This window comes from Amblyomma maculatum, chromosome 4, assembly GCF_055883805.1.
Source record: "Amblyomma maculatum isolate TAMU_Amacu chromosome 4, ASM5588380v1, whole genome shotgun sequence".
NCBI classification, from domain to species: domain Eukaryota; kingdom Metazoa; phylum Arthropoda; class Arachnida; order Ixodida; family Ixodidae; genus Amblyomma; species Amblyomma maculatum.
Genome location: NC_139347.1, coordinates 182,394,867 through 182,416,442, shown reverse-complemented (window position 1 = coordinate 182,416,442; position 21,576 = coordinate 182,394,867). Strand labels below are relative to the sequence as shown.

General features: G+C 43.5%; 1 protein-coding gene across 1 annotated transcript in view; it reads left to right on the top strand.

Annotated features, from left to right (window-relative positions):
- Gyc88E (Guanylyl cyclase at 88E) overlaps positions 1 to 21,576 on the top strand; it is a 132,150-nt gene that overhangs the window by 14,594 nt on the left and 95,980 nt on the right. Inside the window, exons 4-5 of the mRNA XM_084600127.1 lie at positions 4,437 to 4,508; positions 13,065 to 13,274. Coding sequence (XP_084456253.1) covers positions 4,437 to 4,508; positions 13,065 to 13,274 — 282 coding nt within the window. The remainder of the gene's footprint in view (positions 1 to 4,436; positions 4,509 to 13,064; positions 13,275 to 21,576) is intronic.

Sequence of the window (21,576 nt, the reverse complement as noted above, 5' to 3'; positions counted from 1 at the left end):
TCTTTGGAATACGCCATATAGATATCTGATTTGTCTGTAGCTGACAATCCCAACATAGGGGCATTAAAAATGGGAGTCTTGTACATCATGTGGTGATTTTTTGGAGCCTAAGCAACTACTAGCGTGCTTTCATTAGCGATGCAGAAAGCTAAAGTGCCGAAAAAAAAAAAGAGTTTTAATTGTTATATCGCTTTGAGGTTCGATAAACATTCATGAATCGTTGAAATATTCGAATTGTAGAGACGCTTTTTTAAAGCCCATCTTAGAACGGAAGTGAATAATTGTTTCCACGAAACTTTTGTTCTTTGGGTTCACTAATGGACGCTATTTGAAGTCACAGGGCCTGAAGGCTTCTTGAACATTTCTGCAGGTTAATCGCTGCAAGTTGGTTTACGACAATATGTTTCCCGTGCTCAAAAAAGCATCAAAACCACTATCTTTTCCTCACGGCAATGCTAACTCTTCATCACGTTGCATGTCCTCTTTTTAGAATTTGGCACTGCGTTTCACAGCAAATTGCTTTCGTACGCAGCAGTCCAGAAGCTAGTGCTAGCACCAATTTACGAGCGCGCCGTGTTCATCCCTCACTAACTTTTCTTGTCGTCGGAAGCCACTTTTCACTAACTGCCCCTTTTCTTGGCGCAAAGAGCAGCGGACACATCGGTTGCGTGAAAGAGGGAAGCTAATAAAGACCTCTCGGTACAACGAAACAGGACGTCGTTGAATAGAGTGGCATCAAGCGGAGCTCGGTCATTGTAGTTTACGACATGACGTGGGAGGTCGTTAGGGTATGTTAACCACCGCTTCGGCGCCCCGCTTTTACGATGCGGTTAGGCCATGAGACGTGCTCGTGTGCTGCTGAACGGATCAGTGACGTCTTCGGCTGTCGGCAAGGGGCACGGGCAGCGCACGGAGCGGCCACGTGTCCAGTTTCGCGAATTCTGCGACTGGTAGGTGCCGATGTCCCAAGGCACGGGACAGTGCTGGAGCAATTGGCGATAAAGGACGAAGACTACGTGACCACCGTGACCTGTTTGTTCTTTTCGTGCTGCTCGTAATGCTGCTTTCATTGCCGCTAGCTGTGTCAGTTGAAGTAATCGGAAACCAGTAAAAGTAAGCCTACAGTTCTTCAACTTAGAAGTTGCGAAAATAGAGGATAAATATTGCTGGTAAAGGAAAGGTAAAATGTTCACGATCTCTTTGTCCTATTTTCTACGACTACATCGGGCGGGTGCATATTATTATCATCGATTCAATAAGAAGAAACCTTTTAATAAGCCCCGAACCTTGAAGCAACTTGATAATTATTAGCTAATTGCTTCACTTGCACGTTGATATTTTTGTGGCGCACTACCAGGGGTTAGCTCAATATCATTGATAACTGCTGTCCCAGGGTGCAATCCACTGGTGTTTTACGCAGGGAGCTGTTATGACGCCGATTTTTACAGCTGTTCGATGGGCAGTCGGAGACATCCATCATGGTTGGAAGGGATAAGAGTAGCAAATGCTCTCAGAGCACTTGAGACAAACGCGGGGGAAGACCAGTAATTTGACAATTCCTGGTCAAGTCATTTTACAGTGTGATTCAATACTGGACTTGATATATGTGCACACTTGCTAATTGGGCTGTTGTCGTATTGGGTACGATTGTGCTTTGTCTGACTGGTTAAACCATGCGTCGATGCGGGCATAGAAGTAGGCATGATTATTCGCCTATAGATACCCTATCATAATAGGGGCCCGCATTCGGCAGCAAGCGCATAAGACGTAGACCGAAGAGGTGGGAAGAATGAATAAAATCAATAAAAAAGCAATGAATTTTCGCCTTACGGAAGCTCAGCTTGAAGCTAAGGAACCAAAGGTTGTCTACATTACTTAGAAACCATCGTCTAAGCAACTATTGTCTAAGAGAATGCAGCTAATGCTTAAGTGGAAATAAGTTAGGCTTCATTTCTCATGCTACAAAAAACAAAACAAAACAGGACGATAAGAGTGGCTGAGAGCAGAGAGCATATAATGAACGCAAAAACGAACATCAGAGCGTTCTGTCAGGCATATACGTCAGTCTCTGAGAGTACTACGATATTTACAACGACAGCCTTCAAGTAACCTTTCGCATGCTGGACATGCAAATGATAAAGAGCATCAACAACGTTTTTCAGTCTAAAAATGAGCTATAGGCGGCTCCCACTGCCTTTGCCATATGTCGCGAGAAAGGGTACCACTGCTGGATCTGAAATAGCAGATTTAAATTAGAAACTAAAGGAGTAAAAAATGCCCGGTTAACCAGAATGGCGGGCTTCATGCCATAATGTCGCCAGGAAACGGAAACAGGAATTAGGGGAGCAAGAGAAATGTTTGGACAACGTACGCAGTAAGGAGTGTGCCTGTAGGTCGTGAAAAGCTCTGAAGAAGCATAAATTGAAAAAGTCAAGACGCAGTTGATTAAGTTTTCTCAAGGGGCGGCATTACGAGTGCAAATGATAGATAGGTGTACACTGCAAATTGCTAAGCTACCTTTCAGTAAAGATTTGCATGGACGTTATGTGAAAATGTATGGCTTAGTTTTTGTTTTTTTTTGTGCATTTGTGCGCATGCTTTGTCTGTTTAATCAGCATGCTTTTAATCTGTTTAATAGCGTGTGATCGCATATAACAATATTATTTTGTGAAAAATAAAATAATACAATTTATGCATCTGAATCTATTGTTCCTATTGTTCACATTACATGCACCTTTCTGCCATCGGTTTTTTAAATGACGCTAAGTTTTTCAAGCGCTGTTTTATTGAACATTTAAATCGTGCACTGTTCATTTCTGTATAACGTGAGGCTCGGTTGAACTTACAGAAACCTAGTCATGATGTACAAAATTTCGCAGTGTGGGAATAGCGTTAAGGTTTCATCTCTTTTAAGGTAGGGTATTTAGGCTGTTGGGCACATCGTGCAGTAATATGTTGCATGAATCACTGTTTCGTGCAGATACCAGAATGTTTGCACATTGTGACTAAAGTGCTCTTTTAGAATACAAAAGTGGTTGAGGTTGGTTTTATGACTTATGAAGCACAAGACACTCCCTGCCAGTGCTAATGCAGTGCCGATCCGCAAAGGCCGAAACATCGTCTCCTAGATAAACAAAACATTGTAACGATATAGGGAATTAGGCTGCTGGACATGACTGCATTACATAAGACATGACATTGTCGCCATTGTAAAAAACGCAGTTGTGGCAAGAAAACTATAAACCTGCTTGGTCTCATTAGTTCATTTGGTTTGGTTTGTGGGGTTTAACGTAACGGCAGTGAGGGATGCTGTAGTGGAGGACTCCGGATATTTCGACCACCGGATATTTCGACCAGTGCACGCTAAGACAGCGTGCACTGACACTGCACAGCACACGAGCACCTAGTTGTTCGCCTTCATCAGAAAGCGCCCGCCGAGGCTGGGACTCGATTTCGTATCTTTGGGTACAGTAGTCGAGCGCCCTACCATTGCACCACAACGGCAAGGCCATATTGGTTGAATTCGCAGATTCAAATGAATGGTTTCCTATAGCGTCTTCATATTTTCATTATTTACAGACATCGTACTGTGTGCGTAAAGCTTGGCAACAGAATGTCAATCAGGTGTGGCCTTTTCAGTCGCCTTTTCGTCAGAAAAAATGCGATTTTACTATGCTACTTGATGGAGTGCATGTTTAGGCGATGTCCGGTCGTTTTTACTAATGCATCGAGATTAGTGAATGTTTGATCAAAAATGATTGACTGCATTTCTGATGCAGTTTTAAAAGCTCTTCCTTTAGTTTGCAGTAAACTCAGCGACACCACCTTCCTAACTGTGGCAAGCGCGGGAATGCTGCAAGTCGCACAATATCTTTACTGAAGCACCGCACAATAGATTTAGGCTGGCTGCTGATGGCCTTGACAATCTGTTTTAAATGAAATGTACAGACACCTTTTTTAGCAAACAGAAAAGATGCAACCATATATTTATAGTTAACGGTTTTATAATATGACTAAGACCAGTACTCTTCTTTAGCAGCAGTTCATAAATTCTTTAGCAGTCAACAAAGAACACAGGAAACTGTGCGACTTGATCATAATAACGAGCATTACTGAAATGTACAGACACCTTTTTTGGTAAGCATAAAAGATACAACCATATATTTATAGCTAACGGTTTTATAATATGACTAAGACCAGTACTCTTCTTTAGCAGCAGTTCATAAATTCTTTAGCAGTCAACAAAGAACACAGGAAACTGTCGTGCGATTTGATCATAATAACGAGCATTACTGATACCTTTCATTGTGTTATTTGCAACTCGCATGCTACAGATTTCAGTTCTGCTGCTAATAAAAACGCCATAGTTTTTTTTGTAGAATGGTGATTTTTATTTTGCTTTCTTTCTTTTGCATGGCTCGGCTTGTTTCTGTCAGTTGGAAAACAATGTAGTGGTATCGACAAAGATCCTGGACTCCTTAGTAACCAGCCATCGAATGAATACTCAGGTAGGCAATGGTTTTCACGAGCACAAATTTGGTACCATTTGAATTTGAAATGGTGACTGTACCATGCCGCGTTTTTCACTTGAAAGGAGGAACATGAGTTCGTTTATCAAACTATCGGGCCATAATTGGGTATATCAATTTACAATGAGAAAAAACAAGTCTGTAATAATTTCTGTAGTCATTTAAAAGATAAGGTACACGCACAGTCCTCATATGTAGCACATTCAAGACTTGATGTCCATTTAGAGTACATATGGGGAGTTTGTATATTCAGACTCAAAGAAACACAACGAAATATGGCAGAAGAATGGGATAGGGCAGAATACTCTAAATAAAGAACAGATATTTAACTGCTATTTACTGTCATCCAACAACATGCCTGCTTCAGTTTTGTGTTGTATCCCGTTGTCCTCTGTTTCTGTCCATGTCTACAGAAAAAAAAAAGAAAGACGCGTCGGGCAGCAAACATGAACCCGCCACCTGGGTTCAGTGAGAAGCAACTTTTGTGACCGCAGCAGAGAATAGAGGCTCAATTTTACTGCCGTGTTAAAAATACTTAGCTTTGGGTTGTTGGACGTGAACAGGATGCCTGAGAAGAAAGGCAGCTTGAAACCAGCCTCAGATATGTTGGTGCGAGCGTCCGCTTTATTGGCCGGGCAGACCTAACAATGGCGTCCAGGCAAGTGGGTCAAGAAGCCAGCGTATATTTCTGGCAACGTTTGTGCAACTCACAGCCTTCTCTTGCCCTATCCAGACGTGGTGTGCAGTTCTGATCAGCCCAGTTCGGGCCACGCCATAGCCGACCCGGTCTTCCTGCACTTGTGCTCGTAAATACGTACCTTAAAATAAACGTAAACTCTGTGCCTTATCGGGAGGCTTACGTCCGTGAGCATGGGTTCTTGGCATTGAGCGCGCTATATTTTGATGGCATAATTTCAGCATGGCTTCGCGTAACATCAAGCAGACACATGGTACACACAGCAAAGCAATTCCTTTGCGCTCATCAGATTCTGAGCGCGCCATCTCGCAAATCTTTGCGACTTGCCAGAATAGCGAAGGAAGCATGTAATAAACGGGCGTGTATTCCCGGCGGTTATATTGGATTGCAGTCGGAGGTATCTAAGATAATGTAGCAATTATAATGAAGAAGTGGCGGCTGCTGTTTTTTATGCCTGATTAGAGGCACCAACGAGCTCTACATAAATGAAACTGAAAAATGAACCTTGAGAGGAACGGATAGGAAGTAGGCAGGGCTAGAGGTGGGGAACGCTTAAGCAAGGCGATTGAGTTGAGGGACTCAAAACCGGGCTCAGAATGGAAGCTCTAGTTACAGGCTCGTGCACCAGTATGCCGCCATAGAAACCGAAAAAGCTTCATCATCATCTATCTGGGTGCTCTGTAGACATCTTTTTTGCACTCTTAATTTCGCTACATCTCAAGGAGTATCTTAGAAGAGGGACCACATAAAGAGCTTACAAGTTCATCATGCAAGTTAGACGACGATCGCGAAAAGTTTATTTGTGTCTGAGTGATGGACGAGTTAAAAATAGCGCTGGTTCCTCTAAGGCTCATTGTGTATCGGCCAAGCACGAGTGAACTGATGCGCTTCGCAGAAAAGAGGCGGGTGAGCGAGATGAGGAGAGGTGATGGCTGCGATATATGAGTGCGGAGTCTATTCTCTACCTGCCCTGCTCTCTGGATATTTCATGCAGTTAGCTTGAAAATTTTATCCCGTCATCTATGCGGAGAGCGTTAGGTGGAACTTCGCGACTGGTGTCTATTTGTTTCGTGCTGAGTGATCGGTGGATAGGAATAATATTGTACTGTATTTCATAACGTAATTTAGGCTGTCAGATATAAGCTTCTTTTTTTTTTCTGACGTTGAATGTGGGCAGTGGACCCAGTGGGCCGAAATGTTACCTATGGTTCGCAATGGCTAGAGCCTGTAATTAGGTTAGTAATGCCGTTTGATTCTAGAATTGAAAATGTATTTCAATACAGAAATTGGATCCTTTCTCGATTCTAGAAATTTAAGGACAGAGGTGACTAAGACACAAAAAAAAGCCCTCTATTAATATCTCTGCCTCGCTTAACGTCTGATAGATTTGGAATAGAAGGTTGCCATAAATAAGAAAAGTGTGCATAGACGTCTGTCGTTTTACACGGTTAAATAGCCTTTGGTTTTTGCCTATGTTTTAATATTATTATAGTGTGCCGTTCTAGGTTCGTGATGTTAGGAGATGTTGAAAACCCTCCAAGAGAGGCTGCAGCAGTATGTGGATCGGGAGCTTCCGGACGTGCAAGCTGGGTTTCGCAAGGGCAGAGGAACTAGAGACCAAATTGCCAACCTTCGCTGGATCATGGAAAAAGCAAGAGAGTTCCAGAAACCTATCTACTTCTGCTTTATTGATTATGCGAAAGCGTTTGACTGTGTAGATCACAGCAGATTGTGGCAAGCTCTCCAAGAGATGGGAGTTCCAATTCACCTCATCTGTCTCCTCAGGAACCTGTATGAAGGACAAGAGGCTACAGTCAGAACTGGGCATGGTCTTACTGATTGGTTTCCGATTGAGAAAGGAGTGAGGCAAGGCTGCATACTGTCGCCCTGCCTATTTAACCTATATGCAGAGTGCATCATGAGGAAGGCCGGTCTGGACGAGTCTACAGCTGGAGGGAAGATTGCTGGAAAACGTATCAACAACCTTAGATATGCGGATGATACCATTTTAATGGCGGAAAGTGAAGTGGAACTCAAGAGACTTCTGATGCGCGTACAAGAAGAGAGTGAGAAGTTTGGGCTTAAACTGAACATTAAAAAGACAAAGATCATGGCGTCTTGCCCTATCAAGTCCTGGAGCATCAATGGAGAAGAAGTGGAAGCTGTGACAGATTTTCTCTTCTTGGGCTCCAGGATTACCTCGGAAGGAGACTGCAGCCATGAAATTAGGAGACGCCTGCTTCTGGGAAAGAGAGCAATGGTTAGCCTTGACCGCCTAGTAAAGAGCAGAGACATTAGTCTGCCCACCAAGATCCGTATAACTCGTGCTATGGTCTTTCCAGTTGTGTATGGATGCGAGAGTTGGACTTTGAAAAAGGCTGACCGCCGAAGAATTGACGCGTTTGAATTGTGGTGTTGGCGAAGACTCTTGAGAGTTTCTTGGACTGCCAGAAGATCAAATCAGTCGATATTGTCGACCATAAACCCTGACTGCTCATTGGAGGGCCAAATTCTAAAGTTAAAGCTCAGCTACTTTGGTCATCTGATGAGAAGAGAGGAGTCGCTGGAGAAAGATTTTATGTTGGGAGAGGTTGAAGGTCGCCGGAGAAGGGGTAGGCAGCGAACGCGATGGTTAGATGGCATCCTCGAGGCACTGCAGATTAAGTTATGTGATATTAGGAAGATAGTGAGAGACCGGAAAGCGTGGCGTGACATGGTCCATTGGGTCACGAAAAGTCGGACACGACTGAACGACTGAACTGAACTGAACTGTGCCGTTCTAGACATTATAAAGGTAAATCTACCTAGTAAATTGATCCCAAACAACTGAAGTCTACCAAAACACTCGTGATTGACGAATAGACTGCCACGATCGACCCACCAGCGGAAAAGGTTTCTAAATAAAAAAACAAACAAAACAAAACGTTGAAGGTTAGATACTTAGATACTTAAGCATTCTTTGTTAACTTAAATGAATGGTTAGGACAGCATTTGTCGGTGTTAAAATATATCTGGAGAATTCTTTTTGTAGGACGGGACTCGCAACGTTGCGGAAGGAAATAGAAGATGAGTTTGGGATAAGTCCGTGAAGGACTTCAAATCATGGCGTGCAAAGGAAAAAAAGTTTTGAGTTATAAAAAGCCTCTCTTTTACGCGCGTTGATATTATGGCATGTAAGCGGCTGAGAAACAAAATGAAGCGGCTTTATACTTGCAAATTGAATCATGGAAACCCGCTGAGGATCCGAGAAGCTTCACGTGTTGTTCTGGCTCCATGTTGCTGGATGTAAAATTGCACTGTAATTTAGGCGTCATTCAGACTGCCTATTTAGGAGACAAAATCATTACTGGTTTGTTCCCTGTGCTCTTATCTCATGTGAACGGCGCTAAAATGACGGTCGAGGTGTAGTATTCGGTTGTGTTCCTGGTACATGGCCGGAGAAAAGCCACATCTTTGTTTTTTGTTGTTTTTTTTTCACCACACAGTCGTGGGGCTTAGCGGCTTCATTTTTTTTTTTATAAAACATTGAGAAACTTTCAAATTCTGCAATCCCAAAAATGTTCGGGTCCACTATTGTACGCGTAGCAGTTACCTAAATGTCTTTGATCTTTGAGATTTTGTTTACTGTGTCAGCGCAAAATGTGCAACAGATTGATAAGTATCATGAACAGAGGGACGCAATATTTCTGCTTCACATATAGAAAATAAGAAGCAGTGGGTGCTAACAGGGAGATTCACTGATGCAATTTTTTTGTGGGGAGGGGCAATAATTTTGATCATGACATTTTCCTGGAGATGGAGGTAAGATTAATGACGGATGGTTCTCTCAGCCAGCTGCCATCATTTTGGGACCTTCGAGCGTCATGGTCGCATTATCCGAGCGTGACTGATGATGATCTCGTCGCCTTGCTTATCCCCCTCCACCTTTAGCTGCTTTTATTTCAGAGATTAAGAAAAATAAAAACGCTACACGTAGTCGTCATGCTTTGCTTATGCGGAATCTAATCTAAACGAATGTGTTTTTTTAGAGTGCCGTTTTTACTTAGACGGATGTGAGGGTATCTTAATCGGCGTTAGGACACCAAAATAAGATGACACTGTATAGCGATTTAATGATGTGCGAAAAAAAAGCACAAGCTCTCCAAAGAAGAGGATGAGTACGAGCCCCCCCTCGTGGGTATATGCCGAAGAAGAGAACAAAACAGCACTGCGGAAGACATGGGCAACACGCGCTGTGTTTGTCGTGTCGTTTGTAGCGCTGTTTTTTCTCTTCACTAAAAGAAGGTTTCGGAAAACTGCCATGAGATAGCGTTGCCATCTGCCAACATGCAACGTCCAAAGTTTGCTTTAACGTTTGAACAACCTAAATTGTGCATCACTTTCCAGTTGCACCAAATGCTCCCGAGTCGCTGCAGATGCTTAAAGCAATTTTTCGTGGCGTACTATAAAGAAAAGGATTTTGCCTTGAGTTAGGTGGAGCGTTAACGTTAACGCCACCGAAAACTATGTAGCATACATTCAACAAGAAAGCAAAGACCGTTGTTCTTAGCCCCTGAGGAATATAACTCACTTCATATTCTTTTTTGTTTTCAAGTATCGATTAAAGTTGCTCTTTTCTAGACTTGTTTCTCAGGCTTGGATGCCCTGAAAGCTTTGCGAGGAAGTGAGCCACTGGCTGCGTGTTATGCGTATGCAGCATACTGGCAATCTGCCACCACCAATAAGGAAATGTTTTTAATCGGGACTCCTTAGTGACTGCATACACTCCATCAATGTAGATGAGGTTATGATTTGAGGCCTTTCATGCATGGTGAATGAACGCAAAAAGAGCAGGAAAAGAAAAAGAACATTTTGTCTTCATATTTGAGAAGGTCTTGTCCCAGAGTGCCCAGTGAGGCTGGATAAACAAAAAGGGATACGCACCCGAAGCGTTGCTGATTTATTATCTTTAATAAAATATTTTTTCTTTCAGAACAAAAATTCCAGAATAAGCGACAGTGACTTCATTTATGCACTGTCTAGAACAACCTAGATGTGGCGGTATGTATTGCAAGCATCTTTGCAAGACGTCGGTGAAGTTCAGAAACGATCAAGCTTGATCATGACATACTGCAGTCATTATATACGAAGCTTTTAGAACAGAATAACTCAGACGAACATAAATTAGGCAAAACAAGATTGAGCGGCGTGTGTTCTTGTCGCAGGGGCATGGATAAATTGTAGCCCAAAACTTTGTGGACTTTTCCTAGGTAGGCCGCCACTTCAAGACATTCTATCGAAACCAGAACAGGCACCGCGTTTCAACGTTGCGCAAGATGAGAAAAGCTGGTCGTTCTCTCAGCATAGGCTACCTTTTTACTTTCGGTTTCGCCAAAAACGTCAAACTGTGGAACCCGTCATTTATTAGCTTTTGGCAGCGCTAGCATTATGGCCTTGATGTATTTCGGCCCGCCCTGTCCAGCCGCCAACGAGAAGTACGTAGTGCAAGGCTAAAAAGCATTCTTGACATAATGAACTATACCTAGGGCCTTTACTGCCGCCAAATATTGCTCTGCTAGACGTCTACCAGAGCAAATCCATCCGTTACAGAAGTGGACTTTCTACTGCAGAGAGTTGAAGACAACATAATATATGACGCGTTGCCTTCTACATGGAAGATTTAGTTGCTCCATATTTGATATGAATGATCGTTATGTGGCACGCTCTCCGTTCTCCTCAAGCTTGCTCCTAAAGAAAGCTTTTAGTACGCATTAAGAGCGAGCAGCCGAAACGGCACCACTAGGAACATGTCTTTTTGGCGTCATTCTGTCAAGCGAATTCAAGGCTTTTTGAAGAAAGGCCCCTCATACCGATTGGATTGGGAAACATTTATTTCGTTAAAATGCAGATGCGGATGGTCTGCTTTAGAGGGCCTCCAGTTCATGGCTGGCGGCCACCTTAGTGGCCCACTCGGTGGCCAAGGCTTGAATGCCTGGTCAGAGGTGACCAGAACGGCCTCCTATCGCTCAAGAGAAAGAATTTGTACTAGGATCACGTACTAAGGCAATGTAAAAAAATGACAAGGATTCAACTCTGCTGAACCAAATATTGAGCGAAAGCCTTAGCTGCGGGTGACTGAGCGTTCTTCACCTCTTTTTCGTCTTCCTCAGCCCACATATAAAGCCCCGCTTTAACCAAACCATATGAACGTGTCTTAGTGGCCTATAGAGGTAACGTGAATGCCAGGGTCCTAGCAGGCTGATTCGGAAACGAGAGACCCAAGTTGGCAGCTCCTGCCAGCCCGTGTGCCACGTGTGGTGTGACGTCGCACCGTCACGTGGGTAAGACGTAACTGCGGCCGGGCCACTTGAAGGCTTGAAAGTGCGAGTAGTATTGCTTTCGCAATAAAAGAACCGCATACCGAACCTGTGATGTTTTGAAACGGTTGTGTTACCTGCAGCAAAGTTTTTTTTTACAGTCTATAAATTCGATAAGGCCTGCATATGTACAGAAGTGCTGATCAGGAGATTGTAACATACGGGACGAAACTGCTGTAAAATATGCGATAACGTTAACCATTTAACACACTAAAAAGCTTTGCAGTGCACGTTTCACTTGCATATCGGCTACGGAAAATATGAGCATTAAATAATGCTATTCATATTCCGCACAGACACCAACGCTGGTAATAGACTGACTCTAGGTGGAAAATTACGGGGAAAAAATTCAGCAAAAACAGAGTCACGGAACACATTGCTCAATACCACTATTTGTACGCTGAACTCCGGGAGAAAAAGGAAGCCACGAATGATGGGTCCTAAGTGCACCGTACCAAATTCTAGAGGTTCAGGACATTTGTATGCATCCTTAAATGACGCATTTTTGCATTCATGGCGGGCACAGTCCAAAGGGCGATAATTTTTAATGGCTCGACAATGCGTCACTTGTCTACAACATCTAAAACGCAGGAGAAAAAAAAGCAATATGTATATATAGCGATATCGTAGACTCTCAGTCCACACATAAAACCGTGCTCTAACCAGGCCATTCGAACGTGCCTGCGTAGCCTGGAGACGCCATGAATGCAACGTTCCTGGGGGGGCTAATTCTGACATCACCCTCTCATATGAAAGGAAAGGCTCGCGTTGGTAGCTCCACCCAAAAGTAATGTCAGGCAACCCAATGTCCAGTTAGCGCTCGGCCACGTCAGCTGCGATCTACCGCCTGCCAGCAGAGTCATGCTTGTTATTTCAGGCTCACATCGCCAACGCCGGCTACGACCGCCGACGCGGGATTTCCAGTGAACGCGACATCGTTAGAATGTTAGTGCCAAGAGAAGAGAATTCCGAGATTTGTTTATATCTGATTAAGATCTCGAATTAATTGTCGACTCAAGGTTAGAATCGATATCATGGCAGTATTTCGTTATGCCTTGATATTCGCTGTGTAAGTTTGCAGTGCGTTCGACTGCACGTAATGCTAAAAATAACAAAAAGCTTCGCTATAGATGTTAGCCGAAGAATTCGCCTTATTATTCGCTATTGGGATAGCAATTGAGGAACGTTTAGATTCGAGGCAAGTCGATTGGATTAAAGGGGTAAAAATGGAATGTTTTTAGGTCACAAATAGAAATTTCAGCCATCTCCTGACATGAACACATTGAAATTAGTTAATTCCTGCTGCGCGAATTCTTTTTGCTGACAGCAAGCTACGCTGTAACGGGACAACTAAATGTAAGAAGGAATAATCCAGGGTGGGTACGAATTGGTATATTTATCGACGCCTTGACTGCGTCTACAGACAGCTTACTCAACCAGCGCTTGCGCTTAACTGTCTGGATTTTATTGCGCTGTGTGCAGGACGAAGAGGACATGGTGAGCAGGACACTGCTGCCGGTGAAGGCATTCGTCTTTTTAGAGATCTTTCCTTTCTGCGTTGTGTTCAACGAAAGCCTCACCATCACCAACATCGGAAACAGCCTGCAGGCCGTCATGCCCACCGTCGTAGGCAAGCGCATTCCCGAAGTGTTCGACCTTTCCAAGCCCATGGTCGAGTGCTCGTGGAAGTCGGTGAGTTTGACACGTATTAAGTGTTGTATCGAATGTCCCATCAGGCTTCGCCAGTGAAATTACTCATATCTTCATAAAAGTGAAAACTTGCCTTGTATATGTTACAAATGTTAAGGAAAATACAGTAACGAATCAAGTGTGGGACTTATTGACATGTATTTATAACTATTACTTCCACATTGCAATAAAGCTACAAGAGTGCTTCTTTCGTAGAAATATGCAAGATGAGAGGTTGCACTTTATTCTGATTTGTTATCTCTCGGGTCGTTTTGCAAGACTAACAATCCCAGCAAGAGGCATTTGTCTCTTGTCATATCTGCTTTTTGCCATGTTGTGCTATTCGTACCCGTATGTGTGAATCAGCGGTGTATCTTGCGGACTGACAGTTCTTTGCAGCATCGCGATGGTGCTCTTCAAGATGGTAGGATAAATGTTTCTTGGGTAATGTCATTGCGGCTGCAGTAGGCTGATGCTGAGGCGTGGATATTATCGGATTGGTGGTAGGAGCGTGCAAAATTTGATGAGAAGTTGAACACAGAGTAGCTGTAAACTTAGCACAGCCATGTATTGTTCGCCCTTTGATCAGAACCGCACCACATAAGCCAATTATCACAGACAAAGCAAAAAAAAATACGCCAGTGGCCAACCCGTAATTTTTGTTTTCAAATCCCAACTCATTGGTCAGACTGCCAGGGTAATCATTGCTTCTTCGCGTTGGCAGTTGCCATAGGCATGGTCACAACCAAAAGTTTACTATCGAGATAAGGGGTGCTTTTAGAAGGAGGGAAAAAGTAAGGGTTACTAAAGTAAAAGTTGTGAGCCATTGATGCTTCCTTGGCTGAGTTAAATATTTGCAGAGCCATTGGAAAATGCTGCACACAGATCGGAAGAAACTCGGTGTTTGCATGGAGGTTAGAAAGTCACGTAACGTTGTGTCACAATGTGGTGCTTATACTAATGTTTCCAGAATAATTAGGTGTAATGATGCAATCAAGCGTGCTAGTTACGTCTAAAACGGAAACGTGAACCAGACAAACCCACGTGCGCACAAACTCACGCAAAAAAAAAACAACCGTCGCTTGCAATGTCGTTTTGGGCAGGTAATTTTGAGGGCAAAGTAACTTCGAACGGATAATGTATTCATCTGGTATCATTATAGCGCTTATCAAAGATCCTAACCATGTACATGTCACTTCTGCTAAAAGCGTTGATGTCGTGATAAGAGGGTCAATGTGATATACTAGCGGACTCTGAATAGAGATTGTCATACCATGTGGGTACTAATTTAATGATCACATGGCTAACGGGTTGAGCTTTCTGAGCCGTATATGAGAAAAAGCCGTTCTGTATAATCGTTAAATGAGACATCTCGTGGATGAAACAAAAACACTTATAGTATTATATGCATCTTACCTGTACTCACTTATGGGGCTGAAGCGTGGAGGCTTACCAAGAGAGTTCTACTTAGGTTGAGGACAACCCAGTGGGCTATGGAACGAAAAATGGTAAGGGTAACATTAAGAGATAGGAAGCGTGCAGAGTGGGCCAGAGAAATAACTGAAGTTACCGACATTCTAGCGGAAATTAAGATGAAGAAATGGGCATGGGCAGGAAAGTAGTGCGAAGAGAGGATAACCGATGGTCGCTTAGGGTAACAAGCTGGATTCTAAGGGAAGGAAAGCGTAGCATGGGGGCGGCAGAAAGTTAGGTGGGCGGCGGATGAGGTTAAGAAGTTCGCAGGGCTCAAGTGGATGCAGCTAGCACAGAACCGGGTTACGTGGAGCAATATAGGAGAGGCCTTCGCCCTGCAGTGGATATAGTCAAGCTGATAATGATGATGTTGATGATGATGATGATTACATGGATGAGAAGACCAAATCTATGGCTTTAAGGCAAAGCCCTGCAATAACACTGAGAGTTGAGCTAGTTGGTGCACCATGATTTAAAAACACAGCACAACAAACGTAGGACAAGCGAGTAGACGGGAACAGCGCTGTTCCCCTATACTCACTTGTCCTACGTTTGTTGTGCTGTGTTAAAAAAAAGGAAATGCCCGGAGGCAGCTGGTTGCTGGCAGCAGTGTGCTGCGCTGCTTCGAAGCTACGGTCAAAACAGTCTTGCTTCGCCGGAATGATATGTTGCCTAGAATCCGTGAGCCTATGGCTATCTGCCCTCTTCAATAAGTATTAATAACTCAGTCGGCAAAAGCTTCATAAAATCTTCTGTTGCCAAGGCCAAATTTCTGTGCGGTTTTTAGCAGTTGAAGTGCTGGGCATCAAGTAGTTTTGTAGTAAAATCAGAATTTTCTGCAGTGAGATATGAAATGTACTACAGAAGAAAAAGCTAAAGTACTGCTGTTAAGTACTACAGGAGATTTAAATGTTTAAGAAAGAATTTCAAAGTATTTGTATTGTACTTTTGACATCTTTCTGTAATTTTTTTCGAAGCACCTCTATTTAAGCAAACACGGGCACAGATGACATGCCCAAAAGGAGACATGGAAAACAACTGAGGTAATACAATTCCAATCAGTTTGCTCATTCGCAAAAAAGGAGAGGAATTTTAGGATGATACAGGATACTGCGCAAACCTTACGACATTATTAAAGAAGCAAACCTCCCAGAGGTCAACATTGCTCTGTTTTATAGTTGAAAGTGCTTCAAAGTGGAGGAAATAACAGCCGAAATAAGATTATATTGATAAAGACGTGAAAACAGTAAAGTCAGAACAGATGTTATTTTGGAAGACCACTCCCTTCTTATACTTTCGTCGCCTTTTTGTTTCGCGTGTGCTGCCTGTTTCATAATGCATCGGGCCTCTAAAATGCGAAGTCATTTTATGAAAGCTCCACGCTATTTATAAACTTGATTTCATCTCAGTCGCACTAGTCGCCTCTGTGGTAAATTTGGCTTGGAGAGAGGCCTACGACGGAATCCAGTGACCTTGTTTAGCGACGGCATGTCGAAACGGTCATGGACCTGTCCTCGATCTCTGACATCATCAGACCTACATTTGCTCCTCCCAGCCCAAAGCTGACGTCCGCACAAAGAGGGAGTCGCCTCGTTCCGAGCTGCGAATGCCCTCACATCCACCAGGCAAACGTGACCCAGCGAAATAAACTGCCGAACTGTGTAGAAAGAGCCAACAATGAGTACATGGTGCTCGCCACTGTTACAGAAAAATATGCGCGATTTATTTGTTGCCAGAGATGAGGAAGGCGGAGAACAACACCCAAGGACATTGTATCAGAAAGAAAGGGTAACTGTGGCGAGAACAAAGTATATACGAATAGGAGCTTCCACGTCGTAACTGAGACGGATGTGCCTTTTTTGCGCCCAAGGAAATGCGTGCAGTAGTTGATCGGGCAATTGTTCCGCCGCCTCCTTGCTTCCCACACAACGCGTGCTGCCTGACGAACAATGTCCTCCGGAGATCTACAACCATTGCGTTTATCGGATGCATGTTGGTTAGATTTGTCTCTGTAACGTTCAGCAATAGCTAGTTGTGCTCGCCGAATGTGGTTAGGCTTCGGAGCCGAGCTGTGGGGCAGCAGCTTGCATCGAATACCGTATTGAGAAGAGATATTTTGTCACATGAAGAAAGGAGATATCCTGTTTACCTCTTTTTTTTATTGCTTTTCTGCTGCATGCATCTAGGAAGCATAGAAAGCGTTCTTCCGTTCTTTGTTTATGGTGCGTGGCCACGCCAGCTTTGACGTTGGCGACTTGTCAGAAAGGCGTTTGTTTTTTTCCTCAGACGAGGCGGGTGGCAGCAGCAATTCATCGCAGAAGAGAGGAACGGGCGTCAGAGTCTGCTGCTCGACATGCAGCTTCAACGGCTGGATCGATGTACGCCGCTGGCGTGCTGACTTCTCGCGATATCTTGCTAAGCTAAAGCATGCGGGTGTAAAGCATTGCTTTGTCAGCTACCATATTTGAATCCAGTACAGCGTGAGTTCTTCCCTAAGCTGGCTTGACCGACTACGCGTAAAGTCACCGTAACCGCATGTGAATCATTCAGGTTAAAATACAGTGGACCTGGTGATTGTTATAATTTCCATAAAACGTCATCAAGGAACTAAAAAGGAGTGGTGTGAGCATGGTAATTGTGGGCCTCTTCTAATTCATTGGAGGGTACTGACATAAAAAAAAAAGACTGAATGATTACACATATATGAAATGTGGCATAAATAGTTGCAGAGTGGCGAAGAACCTGCTAAAATTTTAAAATATTGGGAAGGAGTTTGTTCGGCGTATGGTACACCGCCGATGCAACAATCAATATATTCACAGACGATCCGTCGGGAGGCTGACTGCTTTCCGCTGTGTACTGTCAGAAAGCACCCTTTTGGTCTTCTATTGCAATTACTCGTTCATGCGCGTAGGACAAGCTTCAGGCCCTAAGTTTTGGTGAGCATTGAGATCTAAGATAATTTCTATCATGCGTTCATAAAAGTAGCTGCTTTACGACAATTTTCAAAACCCAGTTTTATCGAACTTGGTGACAGGTCCATGGAGAAAAAAACCGGAAATATATCAAAATATATTTATTCCTGAAAGAGCAATAGAATCTTGAAATCGAAATCAAAAGCGGTGTCGCAGGAATTTGGACATGGCAACAGCTTACTTAATGGCACAAATAGACATGGGACATGAAGGCCTATTGGTGGACATTAGAACATTTCAATCATCGAACGATTTTAAACTTCCCTGAAGTCGCGTAGCACACGAACAGTGATGCGGTGGCAACAATAGTTAACGACGTTAACGTAAGACGTTGGGCAAGTTGGTAATTATTCATAGTAAAACGAACGCAAAAGACGAACACAGCAGAGAAGACAATACGACATTAGATCGTGCCGTGTTGTCTTCTCTGCTGTATCCGTCTTTTCGCGCTCGTGCACATAGGTATTTAATGACACTCCAGAAAGATAAACACTTCCCGTTTCTGGTTTCCGGTCCAGGTTTTTTTTTATTTTCAGAAATGTGTACAGAAATTAGTGTGCTGTATTTGGTCAAGAAGGAGGTCCCAAAGTGATACTGTAAGGGGGACCTCCTATAACAACCAAAATGTAAGCCATACTCTTCATTCAGTGCACTAACGTGGAAGTTTGGGGTGGTTGTGGCAAGAGCACTACTCGTTTGTCCACTGTTCTTCCTTCTTCCTGGTCTAGATGTGAGCTAAATATTTATTTCAATGAGGAGTAAGGGCCACGTTGCAAAGCTGAACATAAACACCCCTACTACCGAGTATCTGATTTGGATTTCTCTTTTATGATAGTTCATCTGATGTATGCTAATTGTTTGGAAAAAAAAATGAACCTTACATTTAAACCATAAAGACCAACCTTCGTCCGAAGTACCACGGTCATATGAAACGGCCGTGAAATTCTTATCGGGATGTGGACCATATATTGCCCAGTGTCTAGAGCCATCGCTGCTTTCTTCAGTGGTGACAAAATGCCTGCCCATATAACGCATACGACGTAGGGATCCGAAAGAATTATTTCGTGATATAATTCCAGATGGCCTTCTGTTTTCCTTTTCTTTGCGCTTTTTTATTGAAGGTTTACGTGCACTCCAGAAGAGAGCATGCTAGTCTTTGGTTTAAATTTGTTAGACACTCAGTCAGCTCGTAAAACGATAGTTAGTTACAAAACGAGTTTTCGCATTTTGTGAGAGATACCCATTCCCTTTTGCAATTTCAATCTTGTAGACGAAACATTTTTTTTTTCTCACCAGCGAGTTTTATTTTCAATTCAGAGCAATTAGAACAGGCTTTTTAGGAATTAAGTTACAAATATTTGGGTAGCGATTCATATTTAAAAATACCTAATCAGTGCTCCACATTGAGATATATCGCTTCAAAAACTGGACTGTGCTGCTTTCATAATAAACTGGAAGCAGCACACAGGCGATCAAAAATTTAGCGATGCGGCTAACCTGCCTGACCCTTATTGGCTATGCAAATATTTCGCTTTTACACTGATTTCTGTCACATTGCATATTTCAATTGGCTTTCATTTGAGCTTCTCGCGAGTAGATGGTTCAGGGGGTGAAGGTGAAAAGGGCGAAAGCCCGTTTTTGGCAGAGGCATTGCTGCAGTTCGGTACTCGGAAATTACATCCAGAGAGGTTGTCTGGAACAAGCATCTTACCGAGTAAAAATTACGGTCTTTTATTTTGGGTGTTTACTCCTTTTATTTACCTTAAATTGGTTTAAGGCAGTCAAAACTGCTGGTCCTGGCTCCGTCGCTCTCTGTTTTAAGTTTTTATCTCTATGTTGAGAGAGGACAAATGAAATGCTAAAAAGAGGACAGGGCCGAGCTCAAAAGGTGCCCAGATCTGTTCTGATCCACTCTAGGTACTGGTGGTGATTTGTAGGAGGAGTAAAGCGTTAACGGATGAAGTTATGTGATGTTAGGAAGATAGTGATAGACCGGAAAGCGTGGCGTGACATGGTCCACAGGGTAACGAAGAGTCGGACATGACTGAACGACTGAACTGAACTGAAAGCATTAACGAGCCCTATAGTGTTAATGCTTTGAAACAAATGTTGAATACACCTAAATGCGTTGCAGAACATTACCAGTACGACCACTCCGTAATCAGCTCCTTATCGATCTGTGCATGCGATGGCAGTTCTCATCAATCAAAAGCAGCTTTCCGTGTGTCGCTAAGAACAAATCGCCGGAAAGGTTCTTCTCCCCGCCGCTTCCCTCGCGTCGGGGACCGCGTGAGGAAGAGAGACCTTGGCCTTGCGCGAGACCTTGCGTTGACTTACTAGGACTTCGGTGCTGGACCACCGCCGATCGACGCCGGATGGCTTTTAATCAGCGGAGAGACACGCAGCTGGCCTCCTGTTTTCTTGCTCCATTTGAACTAGGCCCCGCTAATGCGTCAATCCGCGACTGATTCGGGACAAAGTCGCGAAGCCTGTGACAGTCGGTGCATTAAGTCGACGCGAAGCTGATCGGGAGGGTGCTGTTCGCCTTTAGTTTTTTTTCTTTTTCTTTTCAAAGCAGAAAAAAAAGGAATGATGAAGGAACCGGACTCTAAGTTTAATTTGACAGGAGTTGCGGCAACGCGAGTGAACCGCAGACAGACGCGAAGATTGTGTTCCTTAACTTTTCAGAAAAGAGAAAAAGATCAGAAGGGGTGGAACCATGCGTTTCTGCTCTGCTGAAATGCACTGAGAAGCACGGAAGAAGAAAAAGGAGCGGGATTGGCGCAACGAGTTGGTAGAGCCGTGGGCAAAGTAAAATGGGGAAAGTTGAGTCGCGACAAAATCACTAACGCGGCTTTGCAGACAAGCTCATATCAGCGGGAGAAATAGCACTCGCTGAAGTTTGTCTTCGTTTCGGGAGTTATACGGGTACGCTTAGTTCAAACGAGTCTACTCAGGCTGTTTGTTGGCTTGCTGGTTTGTGGGTCAGCAGAGCAGTGCAAGTTACAGGGTAAACTTCGTATCGCCGCGGTGTGAAGAAATCGTATGATCTAATCTTACCTAACTGCGAAAGCGTGAGTGACGCAGCGAGTTGGGCGAATGATTGCAGTGGACTTGTAGAGATTTGCTCTTTTCCTGTGAAGGCTAAGTTTTATTTTTGTCTGCCCCGATTAGAATATGGCAGGCCGACACACATGTCGCTGTGCTTGCTTTGTGGATTTCTTCATTTGTGAGCGCCTGCAAGTTTCAAAGAAAGGTTGGGGCGAGGCTAGCAGCCCGCGGGATGCGGTTTAAAAGCAAAAAAGCAAGCTGAGAATAACACCGTAAAATTTCTTTTTTAGCATTGACGCTTGTTCAGCAACAAAAGGCTCATTTACTTTTAAGATATCAGAATTTAAATAGGAATGTTTCGTAAACTGTCCTTTCAAATTCGCTGCGCGAAGGCAAAAAGTGATTCTATGACTAGCGTTGTGTAATTTAATAGCGGTGCAGCCGAGCCTCAAAGATGTAAGCTTCAAAATGTTTTATATTTTTGCTGCTTGATTGTGACTGCAACAACAGTGCATTGTGGTATTTTTTCTTTTCTATCTTGTATAAGCTCCAGCTTCAGTCCAAGTGACATAGTTGTTCTGGGAACGTACTAGTCTCTCATTGCTGGTCAAATTTCATTTATCCTTGCTGTTGTTGTAAAAAGAGCGGCCTCGGTCAAAAAATACGCGATACCGAGGCTTTGCCCTTGTGATGAGCAGGTAAGTGGCTAATATAAAGGGTATTTTTTCCTCGGTATTGGCGCAATTTATCTTTTCATTCTAAGTTGCGAATGAACAGACGGCCCAGGTCTCTAGGGCACATCGGAA